Consider the following 17,179-nt stretch of genomic DNA (forward strand, 5'->3'; position numbering starts at 1 on the left):
CCCAGTACTTCTGTTAGTCTCAAAGGTGCCACAGGACCCTCTGTTGCTATTCTCAGAAATGACTCACCAATTTTGGATGAAATTTTCCCATAAAATTCAGCTAGAGGCAGACACTGCAGCCTGGAAAATTTCAGCCTGATCTAATGGAGTCCTGGTCCAGGACTGGAACGTCTAGGTGTTACAGTAACACAAATAATAAATAATAATATAATAGGAAATGTTGAACAACCTTAATGGTAGGTGCTGCAACCAGCCCTGCCTGTACGTAGTGGATGATAAAATGTAGTAGATGCAAACTATTAGGAGTTTAGTATGCCACTTGATACGAAGGCATCATGAAATCTTGCCATCAGAATTAATTTGAATTGGTTGGTCTAGGAACATTTTCATGTGGAGTGAAAAATATCTGGACATTTCAAATAAAGGTAATGATAAACAACACTGTATGATACTGTGGAAGGTTCTGGTGAAGTGCACCAAGGATCCACATTAGGTCCACTACTGTCTAACATATTTATTGCAGTTCTTTCACAGAAGATAAACAACATTTTGAGATTCAGAAATGTTCTAAATTGTGAGGTTTTGCAAATATCATTAAGGTCTGAAAAATAAAAAGGAACTTGGAGAGTTTAGAATTAAGGGCAGTAAATAATAGGCTCAGATTAAGCTTGGAAAAATGAATACACCTGGTGGAAAATAAATTGAAACATCTCTCTATATAATTGGAAATAGAAACTTGGAAAGCAGTAATGCTGAAAGAGATGTTGAGGTAGAAATGGACTGGAACACATGAGTTTCCAGTGGTCCAAAAAAACCCAACAACCCAAAGTTTTGGACTGCCTACAGAGTCATTACAAAATAGAGCAAGAGGTAATTGTTCTCCCTCTTTATAGCACAACTAAAACTTCACATTGAATATTATAGTCATTTCTGGGCACTGCAGTACCAGACAGATATAGACAGGTTGAAAGAAGTTCAGAAAAGAACAACAAAAGTGATTAGAAGCTGGAAGCATTGAGTAATGAGGAAATATTAAAAGTTCTAACTGTCCAGCCTTGCAGCTTTCATTCATGATAGTAGTACTTACTTACACAAATAATCCCACTGAAGTAATTGGTATGATTCTATGATATTTTCTGCCATTTATTTATAAGTTTTTATCTTTTATCCTGAAACTGAAGTATAGGTACAGGGTCCAGAAATATATTATAAATATGCTTTGTGTACTGTACATAAGCAATATTCTAGACTAGGCCAAACACCATTATTGTTTTATGCCTTTTTTAGGTTCTTGTTTCTCTTGAAGTATTGCCTTGTACCCTACCTATACATTACTGTGCCATGCATTGAATTTCTCTCTGTTTCTCCCTTTTATGGAGCAATTTAATAATACTGTTAAAATATAAATTATACATCTATGCTGAACATCTAGCTTTTTTAATACATTATTGATTCAAGTTTGGGGAAAGGATCAATGACAGCAGGTAGAGTTAGGCTATGATTACACTAGCACTTTTCTCAGTATATGTGGAAAAATTGGAAAGAGTCCAGCAGAGGGCAACAAAAATTATTAGGGGTCTGGAGCACATGACTTATGAGGAGAGGCTGAGGGAACTGGGATTGTTTAGTCTCCAGAAGAGAAGAATGAGGGGGGATTTGATAGCAGCCTTCAACTACCTGAAGGGGGGTTCCAAAGAGGATGGAGCTCGGCTGTTCTCAGTGGTGGCAGATGACAGAACAAGGAGCAATGGTCTCAAGTTGCAGTGGGGGAGGTCCAGGTTGGATATCAGGAAAAACTATTTCACTAGGAGGGTGGTGAAACACTGGAATGCGTTACCTAGGGAGGTGGTGGAGTCTCCTTCCTTGGAGGTTTTTAAGGCCCGGCTTGACAAAGCCCTGGCTGGGATGATTTAGCTGGGAATTGGTCCTGCTTTGAGCAGGGGGTTGGACTAGATGACCTCTTGAGGTCCCTTCCAACTCTGATATTCTATGATTCTATGATTCTATAACTTATGTCACTCAGGGGTGTGAAAAAAACATCCCTCTGAGCCACATAGATACAGTGACAGAAGTGCCAGTGTGGACAGTGCTATGTCAACGGACGAGTTCTCCCACTGATATAACTACCATTGCTCATTGGGGGTGGTTTAAGTATATTGAAAGAAGAGCTCTCTCCAGTCAGCATAGAGTGGCTTCACGAGCGATCTTACAGCGGCACAGCTGCATCGGTACAGGTGTGTCACTGTAAGCTTGCTAGTTTAGATATGACCTTAATGCCAAAGAGAATGAAATGTATCATTTTGTCTTTCATCTGCCAAACAACCCATGGTCTAAGTAACATTGACTTTGGAAGGAAGTAGTCACCAGCCTTCCTTCAGTGCCAGTGGAGAAGTCCTTTGATACTTCTTGTCTGAGTCTTGGGAATGGAGGTGGAATTAACAACTAACTTTAATGCTTATTCAGTCTTTAGAAATGTATTATTTAAACATAAGTAATTTGAAAATGAAATGTATTTGTGTTCACTGTTAAACTTGTGTTTAAAAATTAATGCTATTTGGAAAGTGATCTCTTTTCCTTCTAAACCACTTCTCCCATCTCCAAGTCTGAGCTGTTGCCAAAGATATGTTGTAATTGTGGCATATGTTCTTTTCTGTTGCTGTAACAGTATGATGTCACAGCCTAATTTGTATATAATACCTTAATAATAATACCTTAGTGTGAATAGAAAAGATAAGGATAAGTAAAAGCAATATTATCAAGTAGTTTAAATTATTCATACCAGGAAACTTTGATGTCATCCTCCTGTTTTATGCATGGTTAGTTTTAAACTCAATCTTCCCATCTCTGACTAGGTTCTTTTTAAATTGCATCTTTTTCTGTAGGTCCTACATACATATAAACAAAGCTGTATTGCAAAGAACAGTCCTGAATTAGCAGGGTCATGGAAATGCTCTAATAGTATTAACATGCCTATATTTTATATTTGCATGTATATATGTATGATGTATGCGTGTTAATACTATTAAAGTATCTCCATTATATACTTTATATAAACAAGCTTTATAAAAACGAAGCTGTACACAAGAGCCATTTGCAATACACAGCATGTGTGCTCTGTTTGGTTTTTGCTCAAGAACCATACCAATAATGACAATTTTATTTCTAAATATTCAGAGCTCAAAGCATCCATTTTGAAATCAAACAAGTATTAAGCTGAGGCAACTGCTTAATATTCTAGTTTCACTGTTACATTGACCTTCCACAATGTGTTTTCTCCATCTGTTGGGCTCTTATCATGCAATAGACTATAAGCTCTTTGGGACAGTGAATTTTATTTTATTACATTTTATTTAGTTATATATGTGTATGTAACCATTTACTCAGCATGGCACTCTGGCCCCCTCTAGAGGCTGGGTTGATCAACGTGCTGTAGCCTTGACCAAGAGAGCTGAGTCTCTTAGCTTTTAGAGCCAGAGGTCACGGGTTCAATACCTGGAGCTAATAACCCATCTAAGGGTACAGTGTAATGTGCACAGCGCCTAGGACAGGGAACCCCAGTCTCTGCCTCCTTAGGGGTACACATACACAGACCCTAGCACAATGGGGCCCAGTATCTGTCTGCAGACTTTAGGTGACAACACCATACAGATAATACTTCGGTTCTGCCACAGCTCTATGACTGTAATATGACCTAAGGTAAATTACTTCAGACCAAAATTTTCAAGCTTTAGTACTTAGTTTGACAACTTAGGGTATGTCTATACTGCAATTAGACACTTTCAGCTGATCTGTGCCAGCTGACTCAGGCTTGTAGACATTCGGGATCGGGCTGCAGCCTGATACCTAAGTAGAATTGCCAGGTTATTAATGTGTACTTAATTTTTAGAAGTCTGTATAACGTCTACAAAATGTATACAAAAAATGTATATATTTAAATTATATCCCTCTCTCCCACACTTTTCTCGTTGTTTGTCTTAGATTATAAACTCTTTGGGGCAGGGATAATTTCCTTTGTGTAAGTTACCTAGCACACCGTGAGTGCAATTAGAATCTAATAATAATTTAGATTTTATGTTTCTAACTTGAAGCATCTGCATTTGAATTTTTTTCCTTTAACTCCTTTAGGGCAGGTCCTTAATTTGTAGAAATCATGGTAGCTCCTTGGAGTTATGACCACTTACTTCAGCTGATGATCTGGCCTTGTGTGCCTCAATTTCCATGTTTGTATAATAGGAATAATACTATTAACCTACTTCACAGGTAATATTTGTAAAGCTCATTAGATCCTTGCCTGCACAACATTATTTAAATTAATATTATATTTGATCATATGACCATACGGTAAAAAACGTTACACTCTTAAAGGTATAGTAGTAAAATTTAGCTCTGTCTGAGCTTAATGGGCCCGAGTCTATGTTGCCCTGAACCCTATGTAGTCATTCACACCAGTGCAAAGTGATGGATTTGGTAGCATTTAGCATCAGTTTGCATTCATTCTGCCTATTGTAAATGACTGCACAAGGTGCATAGGTAACAGTGAAACAGCCCCAGAGAAGAGGACTATAAAATTTTCTCTATCCAATAGCTATTAAATTTGCAAATGACAGTTGGAAAAAATGTAGATCTTTGTTTTGTGTTAACTTTTTGTGAACCATTTTTTATTATACTCTGCCAATGAAAAGCAAAAAGAGTATAAGACAGACACAGCTTTCTGGGTTTTGCTTTTCTTTAAGTGTGATCATTTAGGTAATGAATCTAAACGGAGCTGTTCTGCCATCCTAAAAACACTTGAGGCAGCAGCCTTAAGTGAACAAACACAAAAGACTGTTCACTTGGTAGTTTTAGAGCATATTAAAACTTAAGCTAAGTTTTCAAAAATGGATGTCTGAATTGGACTTATATATATTATTCTATACCCATCTGGGTACCTTTCAGATAAAATCAGTGGCTTTAGCAAAGTCTCCAGTGGACTTCATGGAGTCTCTGTCTTTGGGTGGTAAAAACTCTTCATGGGATAGGGATTTTGTTCTTGACATTTTTAGATTTTATTAATTTACTTTAATCTTTTTTAAGGTTGATTTGTTTCAGAGTGTTTTTTTTGGGGGGGGGGGAAGGTTGGCTGGTTGGAGCTTTTCGAGTAAGATGCATTGTCTGTATTGTGAATGTCATCTCCATCATGGAAAGGCCTTTTCAAAGATATCTATTTTATTACTTTTAAAAGAAAGTTAATTCATACAATTATTAAATTAAACAAAAAAAGTTTTGCACACAAGAGATGCTGTTGGTGAGGGGTGGGGAATAACCCTACTTTGAACTCTACTTATGTGGCTCTTTGGAATGCCAAAAGACCGTGTAAACTGATTATGTATTAGAGTTTTCCTGTTCCACGAGTGCCTTGTCCAGACCTGAGAGGATGAGGAGGAGAAGCTTGCCTACTTCATGGGATGAGTTGCATCAAGCTTGGGGAACTCATTTAAATAAGTCTCCACCCTCATCTGCATGAAGAAATAGGAACATTTTCCATTTTAATGAGGGAAAACTGAGCTATAAGATTAAACATTCTTAAATCCAATCTTTCTACATGCATTTTTTTCTTGTACAAGAATTCCAAGTATATCATTGTGTTACTTAAAGCAGAATTATTTGTGCTATGCTAAGTCATTTTCTTTATTTGGAATCTAGTATGTTTTTCTTTTGAAAGTGAAGCATTAGGAAGACCATAGTAAGATATTCTTGGTCACTTAAATCTTGCCCGCCAAGCATGAAAATCAGAGGTGAAAGCTATGGCACTTAAGCCCACCCTAATTCTGACAGCACAGAGGGCTGAACCCCATTGTGATGGAGCAACAGTGGTTGATTGTGGTTCATTGTGGCTTGTTTTTCAGGACAAGTTTGACTTTTACTCTCCTTTAACTTTGCCAAAACAAAATACTTTTATCTGAAACCGTTCGTGTAAATTCCACTGCAAGTGGAGAATAATGTGGGACAGTTTGATGCTAATCAGACAAGGTGTTTGATATGTGATAATTCAAACAATTGGAGGTTTTCTGACTTGTTTTTTTTTTTTTAACTTCTTGTCTCAAAGCCAGTTTATTGTATGAATTCTAAACTTAGTTTATTCCATTGTCCTCATCAGGGACTATTGATGCAGCTTATAACAACGTATTTGTCCTGGTGAGAACACTGCCAGGGAGCAAGAGGAATTTAGATTCCGACAGCTCTTTGTTGAGTTTATAAATTCCATCAGGCAGGGCAAAATAACTCCACAAGAGTAGACAGTCTTACTGGGGCTGAGTAACCTGTGAAGCTTGTAACTTGTACAGCACTGAGAAGGGTTGCTGAAGTCAAGATTCTCTCTGGTCCTGCAGAGTTTATAGCCTCTGCTGGTTCCCCAGATCTGTTAGGTATCTTTGGTGTGCAGAAATTATAAGCCCTACATCGTTTAGATCAGGGATCGGCAACCTTTGGCACGCAGCTCGCCAGGGTAAGCACCCTGGAGGGCCGGGCTGGTTTGTTTACCTGCGTTTGCAGGTTCGGCCGATCACAGCTCCCACTGGCCGCGGTTCGCCACTTCAGGCCAACGGGGGCGGCGGGAAGCGGCGGCCAGCACATCCATTGGCCCGTGCCACTTCCCACAGCCCCCATTGACCTGGGACAGTGAACTGCAGCCAGTGGGAGCCGCGATCGGCCGAACCTGCGGACGCGGCAGGTAAACAAACTGGGCCGGCCTGCCAGGGTACTTACCCTGGCAGGCCACGTGCCAAAGGTTGCCGATCCCTGTTTTAGATATAGACAAGAACCAAGGAAGAGATTCAAAGGAGTTGTGACATGACTGGAATAGTCATGGGAGAGGACTTTAGAATATAGACTAAAGTATGGCAAGGAAAGGTAAAATTCAGGGAAAGAGTGGGAAGGCGACAAAGTAGAACTCTGTTTCTGTGTAGGTAGGCTTGAAAAGCATGGTATGAGGTGTCATCCAGCATATTTATACAATAGTCTTGAAATGCACAATAATGTTTTTGCTTTTTGGGTGTTTTTGTTTATTTTGTTTTTATGCTGTGTCAGATTAACTTTTTTTTCCAATCTAGTAGCAGTGGACTGATACATATAGAGATCCAGGTAGTATTTGTTACTGGCAAATTTATGAGCAGAGCACTATCGGAAGTATTGATTTCAAGTTTTAAAAGGGAGACAAGACATACGCTATAATATTGTTAAATGCAGAGGCAGTATCTTTAGTAAAAACCCTTAACCAGTGGGGACCCACTCTTCAAACTACCCAACTGGACTGTTCCAGTGCCAATTTCAACTGAGCACCAAGGCCCCGGGCTCTACAAACCTGATGGTGAGTATGAAAGAAATACCCTCTCTACACCATCAGGCATACCCGGGAACCCCCACACTGGAGGCTGGAGCTATGAGATAAGTAGAGCCAAATGCTGTGTGAGACAAAGAGGCACACCCCTCACCATGTCATGTTGTACTCTGGGTTATATCCAAGCAGCCCATTGAGTTACAGTGATCTGTCATCAGACGTTTTTAACCCACCAACTGCACTGGAACCTGCCAAAGTTGTGACAATTAAGTGAACACTCCCCGCTCCCCCCAACCAGACCTCCCTGGATGCCTGATGGGAGGTGAAAAAAATCCACCCAGCAATTTGGCAGTGTAACTGTATGGGAAAAGTCTTTTCCAGACGTCAAACAGTTTTTCAGTGCTAGGCCCCAACATCACCAGTTCATGTGATAAAGGTGACTAAAGGCAGGGCTGGAACAGAGCCCCATTGGCTTTTCATTCGACATTCTTCATAAGCTGAATGAACAGCCGAACCTACATTTTCCTCTGATCCCTTTAGCAATGGTATTCTGACCCTTCTGGTTTGCATTATTGAATAAAAAGTGGGTAGATTAAATGTAACTGTAAAATTCATCGTTCAGTGACAGGAAGGCAATAGTTAATTACATTTCTAGGAAGATGCCAAAAAATAACATGCTGAGAATTCAGCTATCCCCCTTGTTTAAAAATACATTTTCTCATTCAAAGAGTTCCTGCTTTTTTAAGGCTAGAATAATACTTCTTAGTGGAAAATGTTTGTTCATACCGTACATTTCCAGAAAATAATGATGATCTAATGTTTAGAATTTGAATTCAAACACAGCTGATATCTAAACTTTTTGCAATCTCAATTAATGTCCTCGATGGCAGACAGAGATCCATACAGAATGGCAGATTCTTTCTGGAGTAGGTCAGTGTCAAGCAGGGAGTGGTGGTGCAGAGCTATGTGTTCCCATCCACCCGAACAAAATAGGGGGTACTTTTTGAGACTGTACCATTTTTATTTTATGTACAATATTTCCAAAGCATCAGTGGCTTCAAATGCATCCTGCTGTTTCTTACAATGCATACTAAAATGAATTATTGGGATCCTGAATTTACTGAAGTACAGACATGGTTAAACCCTCTTGATTTTTGAGGGTTTTCATTTCTGTTTTAGGAAATTCTTGTGAGGTTTGTTAAGTTTTCAAATGCAGTTGTATGGACATTATTGTTGTTACTATTGTTACTTATTTGTATTACCGTAGCACTAGAAGACAAAGACAGGAACTAGGACCCCATTAGTGCAAGGCCCTGTATAAACACAGAACAAAAAGACAATACTTGCCCAAAGGCATTTACAGACTAAGTATAAGACAAGAGATAACAGGTAGTACAATGAGACAGTACTTGTCAATATGATAGGCAGGGGTCTCAGCAAGCCAGCTATTTCAAAACACTAGTCAGAACTACCACAATAAAATGTAGAGCCCTGTTCTGAGATTAACCTTGCCAAATTCTGTGACATGATTGTGGTAGCAACCAATCTACTCTATATCATGTATGTAGTTTTCATTTTTTTTTAAAGTAAAAGAGCTAAAAAGTGTAGAGTGTCAGGAATGGGTGGGGTTCTGTGGCCTGCAATGTACAGGAGGTCAGACTAGATGATCATGATGGTCCCTTCTGACCTAAAAATCTGAGTCTGTGATTCAAGGTGGTAAATTATATGGTCAAAAAGATACATTTTCCTCTGTCCCATTCTTACAACTACTTACCACCTTGCCGCAAGATCAACATAGAAATTCCCAGACCAGTGGTCCATGTAGTTCAGATGATGATGGCTAGTGCATGATGTTTCAAAGGAAAGTACAAGAGTACATAGTGGACAATTATGGAATAATTTTTTCATTAAGAATATTTCTTTATAACCACGTTAGTCAGTGATTGGTGTTTGCCCTGACACATGGTATTTTCTATCCTGTAAGTGTGTAGAGAATTATCTTATCTATTGAACTGTGCATGTTTTCATTAGCTATATAATATAATTATTATTTTGATTATTTGTACTACAATAGCATGCGGCGGCCCCAACTGGCACGGGTGTACATTTATACAGAGGTACATATATACATACATATAGAGAGAGATTATCCTTGTCCCAAAGATCTTACCATTTTTAACTATGCGAAGGGGACGTGGGGAGGGCAAAAAAAAACCTTGTTGCTATCCCCATTTTATGGGTGGAGAACTTAGGCACCGAGAGACTAAGTTAAAATCAAACAAGAAGCATATGTCACAGCCAGAACTGGAACCCAGGTCTGCTTAGTCCCAATGCACCACTTTAGCCACAAAACCAACCTCACTCTTCACTGTATAGTATAATATAAATGCCTAATCCTTCTTTAGAATTCTGCTAAACTTGTAAAGTCAAGATCATCTTGTACTAATGAGTTCGCCAGGTTGATTATGTATTGTATAAAGAAAGTATTTCTTTTAATCAATTTATAGTTTGTTGCCATTCAATTTAATTAGATGTCCCCCTGAGAGAGAGAGAGAGAGAGAGAGAGAGAGAGAGGATAAAAAGAAGGCCTTCTCTATACCATTTGGTTTAATTCATCATTTTATGTACCTGTCTCATGTCTCTTTATTCATTTCCACTCTAAACTTTAAGCAGTCCCAATTTTTTCACTCTTCCCACATACAGAAATCTAATGCCTCTAAACATTTTTGTCATTCATCCAGTGAACTTTTTTGGGGGGAGAGGGAAGATGAAGGTGAATGCAGTTCAGATCATGATCAATCAAACTCCCCAAATATTCCTTTCCTGGAATGGACAGGGGTTTTTAGAATATCTCATATTTTCATATTTAGGAATTTCAGGTGTAAGGTTTCCCATTATGATCAGATTGTTATTATTATACTCATATTATTATTTTACTTTATTTTAAATGTTGCTACTTTTCTTTCACATTATATCTTCTTGGTGTCCTGGAATTTGTTGGGTTTTTTTTGTTTTTGTTTTTGTTTTGTTTTTTGCTCGAAATAGCAATGGAAAAGCCTTCAACAAAAAATCTAACATAGTTTAATTCTAAAAACTCAGAAGAGGATTAATTTATTGTATGATACTTAGTGTGTCTGAAACAATGGATTTTGGACATTTCTTATTAGCTCGTCAGCAATGATTTTCTGAGATATCTAGCATTCTAGAGTTTATGAGGCTGTATTCTGAGCCGCCTGGTTGTAGAAGAAACACACAGAAAGGTTACTAATTGTATTTTTGTATGAAAGAGTTTTATTAGATTAAGTGAGGTCTGAAAAAGCCCAGCAATTGCTTTTTACAGGTCATTTTGCAGTGTTGCAATCTGGAATCAAATACTGTCTACTATTAATGGTAAGCCAGTAGAGAAATGTTGTTCCAATTCAATTATGTGGAAATATTAGTTGGATTTTATATTGCTGATGAAGTACGCATATTTTTCACCTCATACTTGATGTTTTGCCCCTTCAGCCATGAGCTGCCACATTGAACAGAAACAAATCTCCAGTGGCCTTAAGAACCAAGTGTGAACTGCATGTTAAATGTGCATGATCAATTAAATGTTTAAATTGTCTTAGCCCAATATTTAATATCAGTGACTAAAAATATAAACATGTTCCTTTTTTCCCCCCACAGTCTCCAAACGTCCACAACTATCCAGACATGGAAGCTGTACCCTTGTTGTTAAATAACATGAAGGCAGATCCCCCAGAGGATTCATTATCTACAGACCATTTCCAAACACAAACTGAACCAGTGGACTTGTCAATAAACAAAGCCAGGTCATCCCCTATAGCAGCCTCATCTTCACCGGTTTCCATGACAGCATCAGCCTCCTCTCCTTCTTCTACTTCAACTTCTTCTTCTTCTAGTCGGCCAGCTTCCTCCCCTACGGTAATAACATCAGTATCTTCAGCGGCATCTGTGCCATCAGTATTAACTCCAGGCCCTCTTGTGGCCTCTGCATCTGGTGTTGGAGGCCAGCAGTTTTTGCACATAATCCATCCAGTACCACCTTCAAGCCCCATGAACTTACAGTCCAACAAAGTGAGTCATGTGCACCGCATTCCAGTGGTGGTGCAGTCGGTACCTGTAGTCTACACAGCTGTGAGATCACCTGGAAATATGAACAACACTATAGTAGTACCGCTGTTGGAGGATGGGAGAAGCCATGTTAAAGGTAAGACAAGTTGGCTTTGCGTATCCCAGGCTCATTTGAAACATTGTAAAGCATAAATTAACCTGTGGTAGCTGAATAACAGTTCTTTTGAAAATGCTGTTAACTTTATAAACCTATTTTTTTTCATCTGCTGAAGCTTATTTTACCAAAAAGTTTAAGAAACCTTAAAACAAAAGAACAGATGAGGCCAGATTCATCCCTGGTGTAACTTAATTGGATTCAATAGAGTGGCACCAGAGATAATTTTGTCCATCATGACTAATAATCATCACTTTGGTATTTGAGTGCCTGGCACTGAAATTAGGGAATAGGAAGATGGGGAAATAGTAAAAAGCCACTCAGAAGGACAGGGAGAAAACCGCTAGTTGGAATGGACCTAAGAAAGGCAAAGGAGTGAGGCAAAGGAGAGAGAGGTTCAGTTTGAGAACAGTGCTGTTGCAGGAATATGAGAAGGAAAGGCCTCCAAAGCAAAAACCAGTGACAGATGCAGAGTGGAAGGTATAGAACCAGGTTTCATTCAGCCTAAGGAGGGCCAGTGGGAGACCCTGCCTCAGGTTGTTTCTGTTGGAATGAACAGTAGAATGGAAGGAGAAAACAGGGGATGTGAATGGTGCTAATCAGTTTTACGGAAATAAAACCCAAGATGCAAGCATGAAAGTAGGAGAGAATGCATGAGAAGGAGAGTGCGGGCTGAACAGTTGGCCTGTATTGAGAAAGATCTCCAAAGAGGAGGAAAATGAGAGTGGAAAAGAGTTGTAAGGGCAAAGGCAGAGAGCAAGAAGATGACACTGAAGTTATAGGAGAGGAGAAAATATTAGGAATCGGGAGAGCAGAAGAGGAGTAGTTTTGATGAGATGTGAGGAGAAAGGGAGACAGGAAAAAGGTGGACGGAAGAACACAGAAAATAGATGTGTCTATCAGTGGCGGGCAACCTGCGGCCCATCTAGATACTATGGTGATTGGTGCTTTATAAGCACAATGGACCAAGAAATGTTAGTGGCAATGGTAGGAACATGAGGGAGGCTAGAGGCAAAGATCATTGCATGTTGATAAATAGAACATGGTCACATCTCCCCCCCCCCCAAAATGACCTATTGCTCCAAGCTGCAGGGGAGAGTATTAATAGCTAATCTCACTTTTAGGGCTCATGAGACAGAAAAGCATTTAGCATTATGCTTTATAACATCCCTAGAGTTTATTATTGCTTAATTAAGAGATTCATGAAGTCATTCCCAAAAGATTGTTTCTTTTGACTCTTCTGTCTATTTCTGGTGTAATAATATTACGTTTGATGGCAATGGTGGGGTTTTATGTTTTTTAGTAGCATCATGTTGTTCATAAATCTTTGTTTTTCCCCTCCCATTGCCTCAGTCCCCTAGCTTTAGTATGGAAGTCAACCAGCCAAGCCTCTTGCAAAAATGGAACTTATCCTTTTTATAGGCTCAGAACATGCAAAACTAACTCAGAACATATCTGGTTTTTGTTCTGAAACTGGAAATGATGGTGGGTTAGGACATTTTATTACACTTTATACAATGACATAATTTTAGGGCCCTGTGCCATTATGTAAAAAATGATAAATGAAAGTAGCATGGTGCAACATACTATAAAATAGTTGTAAAATAAATAATCTTGATTTGATGTTTTGTTTTGGAGTTTTGCATTGGGATTGAGCTGAATCTGACCTTGAGCTTGACGAGTATTGTCCTTGGGTACAGAAACTGTTGGTTTACTTTTCAAAGGTAGTAACTGGCAATAGTTACAACTACATCTGTAGTCAGTACTTTCCCAGTTTGTGAGAGTGGAAACTCACTACCCCCGTTCACCAGCAAAATTCCAGAATTTAGTGTACTGTAGGGATTTCAGCCCACAAGCTTCAGATGCAGACATACTGAGCTACCCTGACAGCCTCTCCTTTGTGCTATTATTGGCAGAGATCATTACCCAGCACCACTGCACCTCTGAATGTACAACTAGAGAAAAAGAAGGGATTAAGCTGTCCTTTAATTTTTTTTTTCTTCAGCTGCACCCTTTCTGCTGTCACTGATACTTCTGATAGAAATGTACAAGTTAATTTGAATAATTATAATAAAAGGATAATGGTAACAATCCAAAAATAGGTAGCCATTCTTTGTTAGCTCTTTCTGGCATGTTTTTTCTTTCTTTGTTATGTAAACCAATACAAATAAGAAAGGCAATAAACAATATATTTTGCATAAATTGACAGCTAAACTTTAATTTCATATATGCATATCATAGTTTAAATTCAATGATGAGCTTTTTGAGTTAACATATGTAATAAATATATACGGATAATAAAAGGGCATTGCTCTGCAAATTAAACTGGTGCCAATCTCCTCCAGTCAAATGAATGAGACACACAGATTCAGAATTATCTAAAATTTGTGTGTGCCTTCAACTTTCACCTGATGGTTGATCATTTATATAAATGTAAAAAGAAATGTTTAGAGATCAATTCTTCCCTCAGTTAACATGAGCAATTGTCAGTGGCAGAATCTGGCTCTTAATCTGTACATTCTTTGTGCCTTGCATTTATCCAAGTCAAAAGTAGCATTAGTGTTACTAGGCCCAATTCAGGAAAGTGCTTAAGCACATGGCTGAAGTCCTGTTGACTTCATTGGGACTTAAGCACATGCGCTTGTTTAAGTGCTTTGCAGAATAAATACTTTTTTCTATCGGTGCCCATAGGTGTTATTGTTGAGTGTGCTTTTTCCTCTTCTTCTGTCTCCCTGCCCAGTTGCCCATCCAGCTACTTTTGTTTTGCCTAAAAACACATTTTGTTTTTTGTATATTAAGAAAACATTCCCTTGATCCCATCTTTCTCTCTAACATCTCATCTCCAAATGATCCTTTTGCCCAAGCACTGAAATGTGCTCTCTGCTCTTACCGCCTACATTTCTTCCCCTATCTCTTCCCTTGAACCGTACAATCTGGATTCTCTTCTTTTCAACAAAACTGCCCTGATTCCTAACTGCTGCCTTCTAGCTAAGTCAACAGGACACTTCTCTGTTCTTATTCTGCTTGAATTCTCTTTTCCCTTCAATATTTGCTGTCCTGATTCTCCTCCTTATCTTGCAAACTACTCTTTGAGTGTCATCTTCACTATCTTCCATCTCATTGCATGTCTGAAATGCCCCATTTGCATGTTCCCCCATTATCTCAAACTCTTTCTCTAAAACTAAGGGTCAGGTGTGAATGCAAAGAAAGATAGTGTGTCCACAGACTTAATGAGGGGAAGCGTGTCTGTGTGTACAAAACTCCTGAATTCCCCTTTGAAAAACAATTTTAAAATTCAAACTTTTTTTAGGTTTCCATTGTACAGGAACTGCTCCAACACTTACTCATTCATTTTACTGGTTACTGGCCAGTACACAGAAATTTGAAAACGTATACAGTATCCAAATGAAGTTGCGTTCTCATTTCTGTGTCTGCTTTAGTCTGACTGTCACCAGGGCCGGCTCTGGCTTTTTGGCCGCCCCAAGCAGAAAAAAAAAAAAAAAAACTTGCGGCGCGGCCGGAGCACGGGTGCAGGGGGACCGGCTTGGGGAGTGGAAGGGGGAGGAAGCGGGCGGGAGAGAGAGAGAAGGGATCGGCCAGGGCTACAGCAGGGGCGCTGCCACGTGGCCCCTCCCGCCGTGCTGCCTCCTGCCGCCTCCTGCGAGGGCTCCGCTCCGGTCGGCGGGGAGGGAAGGAAGAGGACTGCCCTTCAGGGCACTCTGGTTCTCTGCGCTGCTGCCCCCTACAGGGCGGCTGGAGCAGAAAAAAAAAAAAGCGGCCATGCTGCCCTAGGATTGGGCAGAATGCCGCCTCCAACAATCTGCCGCCCCAAGCACCAGTTTGCTCAGCTGGTGCCTGGAGCCGGCTCTGACTGTCACACCAAAAGTGTTAATATAGCATTTTAGGATACGACATCTCCTTTAAAATTTCAGCTCTTATCTTATGCATTTACATGCTTTTGGGGGGGACATGTAGTAATTACCTATAACAAAGAAGAAAAGTCCCAATCTGCAAGCAGAGCCTGAGCCTGAGAGGTGCTTAGAGCCCTGAGCTCTTACTGCAGTCAGTGGGAGTTGAGGCAGCTTAGCACCATCTAGGGGGTCAGCAGTTTGAAAAATCAAACCCACACTGACTTAGACCCAGTCATGCTGTGCATCCTCACCGGCCATTGGCAGTAGTGGGACTTTGCAGACTGTTACGGAACGACACTGTATTATTAATAGGTAGTTTCAGAAAAAAAATCTTATTTAACAAAAAGTTGGCTTAATAAGGATGTATAAAAATATTTGATGGCACCTTGATAAACTGAGGGGTAGGGAGTGACTTCCCAGTGTTAATGTAGGGAGAGACAAGGTGGGTGAGGTAATATCTTTTATTGGACCAACTTCTGTTAGTGAGAGATGAGCTTTTGAGCTTACACAGAGCTCTTCCTCCTGTCAGGAAAACTTATTCAGAGTGTCACAGCTAAATACAAGGTGGAACAGACCGTTTAGCATAACACATATTTCAAGGGACCACTCAAGGTGAAGTGGCCTGGCTAAAGGTCTGAATAATTTACTTCAATTTTTCTATATATAATAAAAGAAGGTATAGGCATAGAGTTAGGAATATTATTTCCAATGGGTCCTATCCCACAGTCCTTTCTCAGGCAAAGCTCCCCTTTATTTCAACTGATGTTTTACCTCAGTAAATGCTGCAGGATTAGGACAACTACATTGTGTTTTATCAACAACTTTGGGAAATGCTTTTGGTGACCACTATTACTATGCAATAAATACTCCTGGGGGAATTCTGCAACACTGCACTCACAGATTTCCTGTCACCCTATCTGCCGAGCCCCCATCACTCCTCAGCCATGGGGAGCTGCTCCCCCATGTGCTCCGCATCCCCTCCCTTCCTTCCCTCCCCCATCACTCCTCAGCCACGGGGAGCTGCTCCCCCATTCGCCCAACCCCTGTGCATCCAGAGCCCCCCATACCCAAATGCCCCCGACAAGCCCCCCACACCTAAACCCCCACCTCGCCCAGGCCCACTGCCCCTGCATTCTGATCCCTGCCAATCCCCTCCCTCCTGCATCCAGACCTCCACCCCTGAACCCAGACCACCCCCCACTGAGCCTCCCGCACTTGAACCCCCACCCCGATGAGTCCCACCCCATATACACCTGGACTCCCCTGCTTGACTCCCCACACCTGGACTCCCCTGCCGATCCCCATTAACCTGCATCTGGACCCCCTGCCGAGCTCCACTCCTTGCATCTGGACCCCCACCCGGCATCCAGACCCCTCTGCTGAGCCCCAACCACCTTCACCCGAACCCCCCTGCAGAGTCCCATTGCCCCAGCACCTGGAATCCCCCCACCCCAACAAGCCCCTGTACATCCAGATCTCCCACTGTGCCACTTGCACCCAGATTGCCCCACACAAAACCCGCTCACTGCACACCTGGATCCCCCCACACTAAGCCCCTCCACACATGGATCCTGCCAGGCTGAGTCTGCCTGCCCACACCTGGTGCACCTAGCAAGTAGGGGCAGGACCCTACGTGTTTCTGGGGCAGGCCCAACCCTTGCACTATGTCAGGGTCAGGTGCAGCCTCACCATCAAGTCCGTGTCCTGGGATAGGGTAGG

The 17,179-nt window shown here is 40.7% G+C and overlaps 1 protein-coding gene across 5 annotated transcripts in view; it reads left to right on the forward strand.

The window, feature by feature from the left end:
- Positions 1 to 17,179, forward strand: part of KLF12 (Kruppel like factor 12) — a 348,332-nt gene that overhangs the window by 217,635 nt on the left and 113,518 nt on the right. For all 5 annotated transcript variants that reach the window (XM_034758347.1, XM_034758346.1, XM_034758349.1 and 2 more), the window contains one exon: positions 10,988 to 11,531. In XM_034758347.1, coding sequence (XP_034614238.1) covers positions 10,988 to 11,531 — 544 coding nt within the window. The remainder of the gene's footprint in view (positions 1 to 10,987; positions 11,532 to 17,179) is intronic.

The sequence above is a fragment of the Trachemys scripta genome, chromosome 1 (genome assembly GCF_013100865.1).
Source record: "Trachemys scripta elegans isolate TJP31775 chromosome 1, CAS_Tse_1.0, whole genome shotgun sequence".
Classification (NCBI taxonomy): domain Eukaryota; kingdom Metazoa; phylum Chordata; order Testudines; family Emydidae; genus Trachemys; species Trachemys scripta.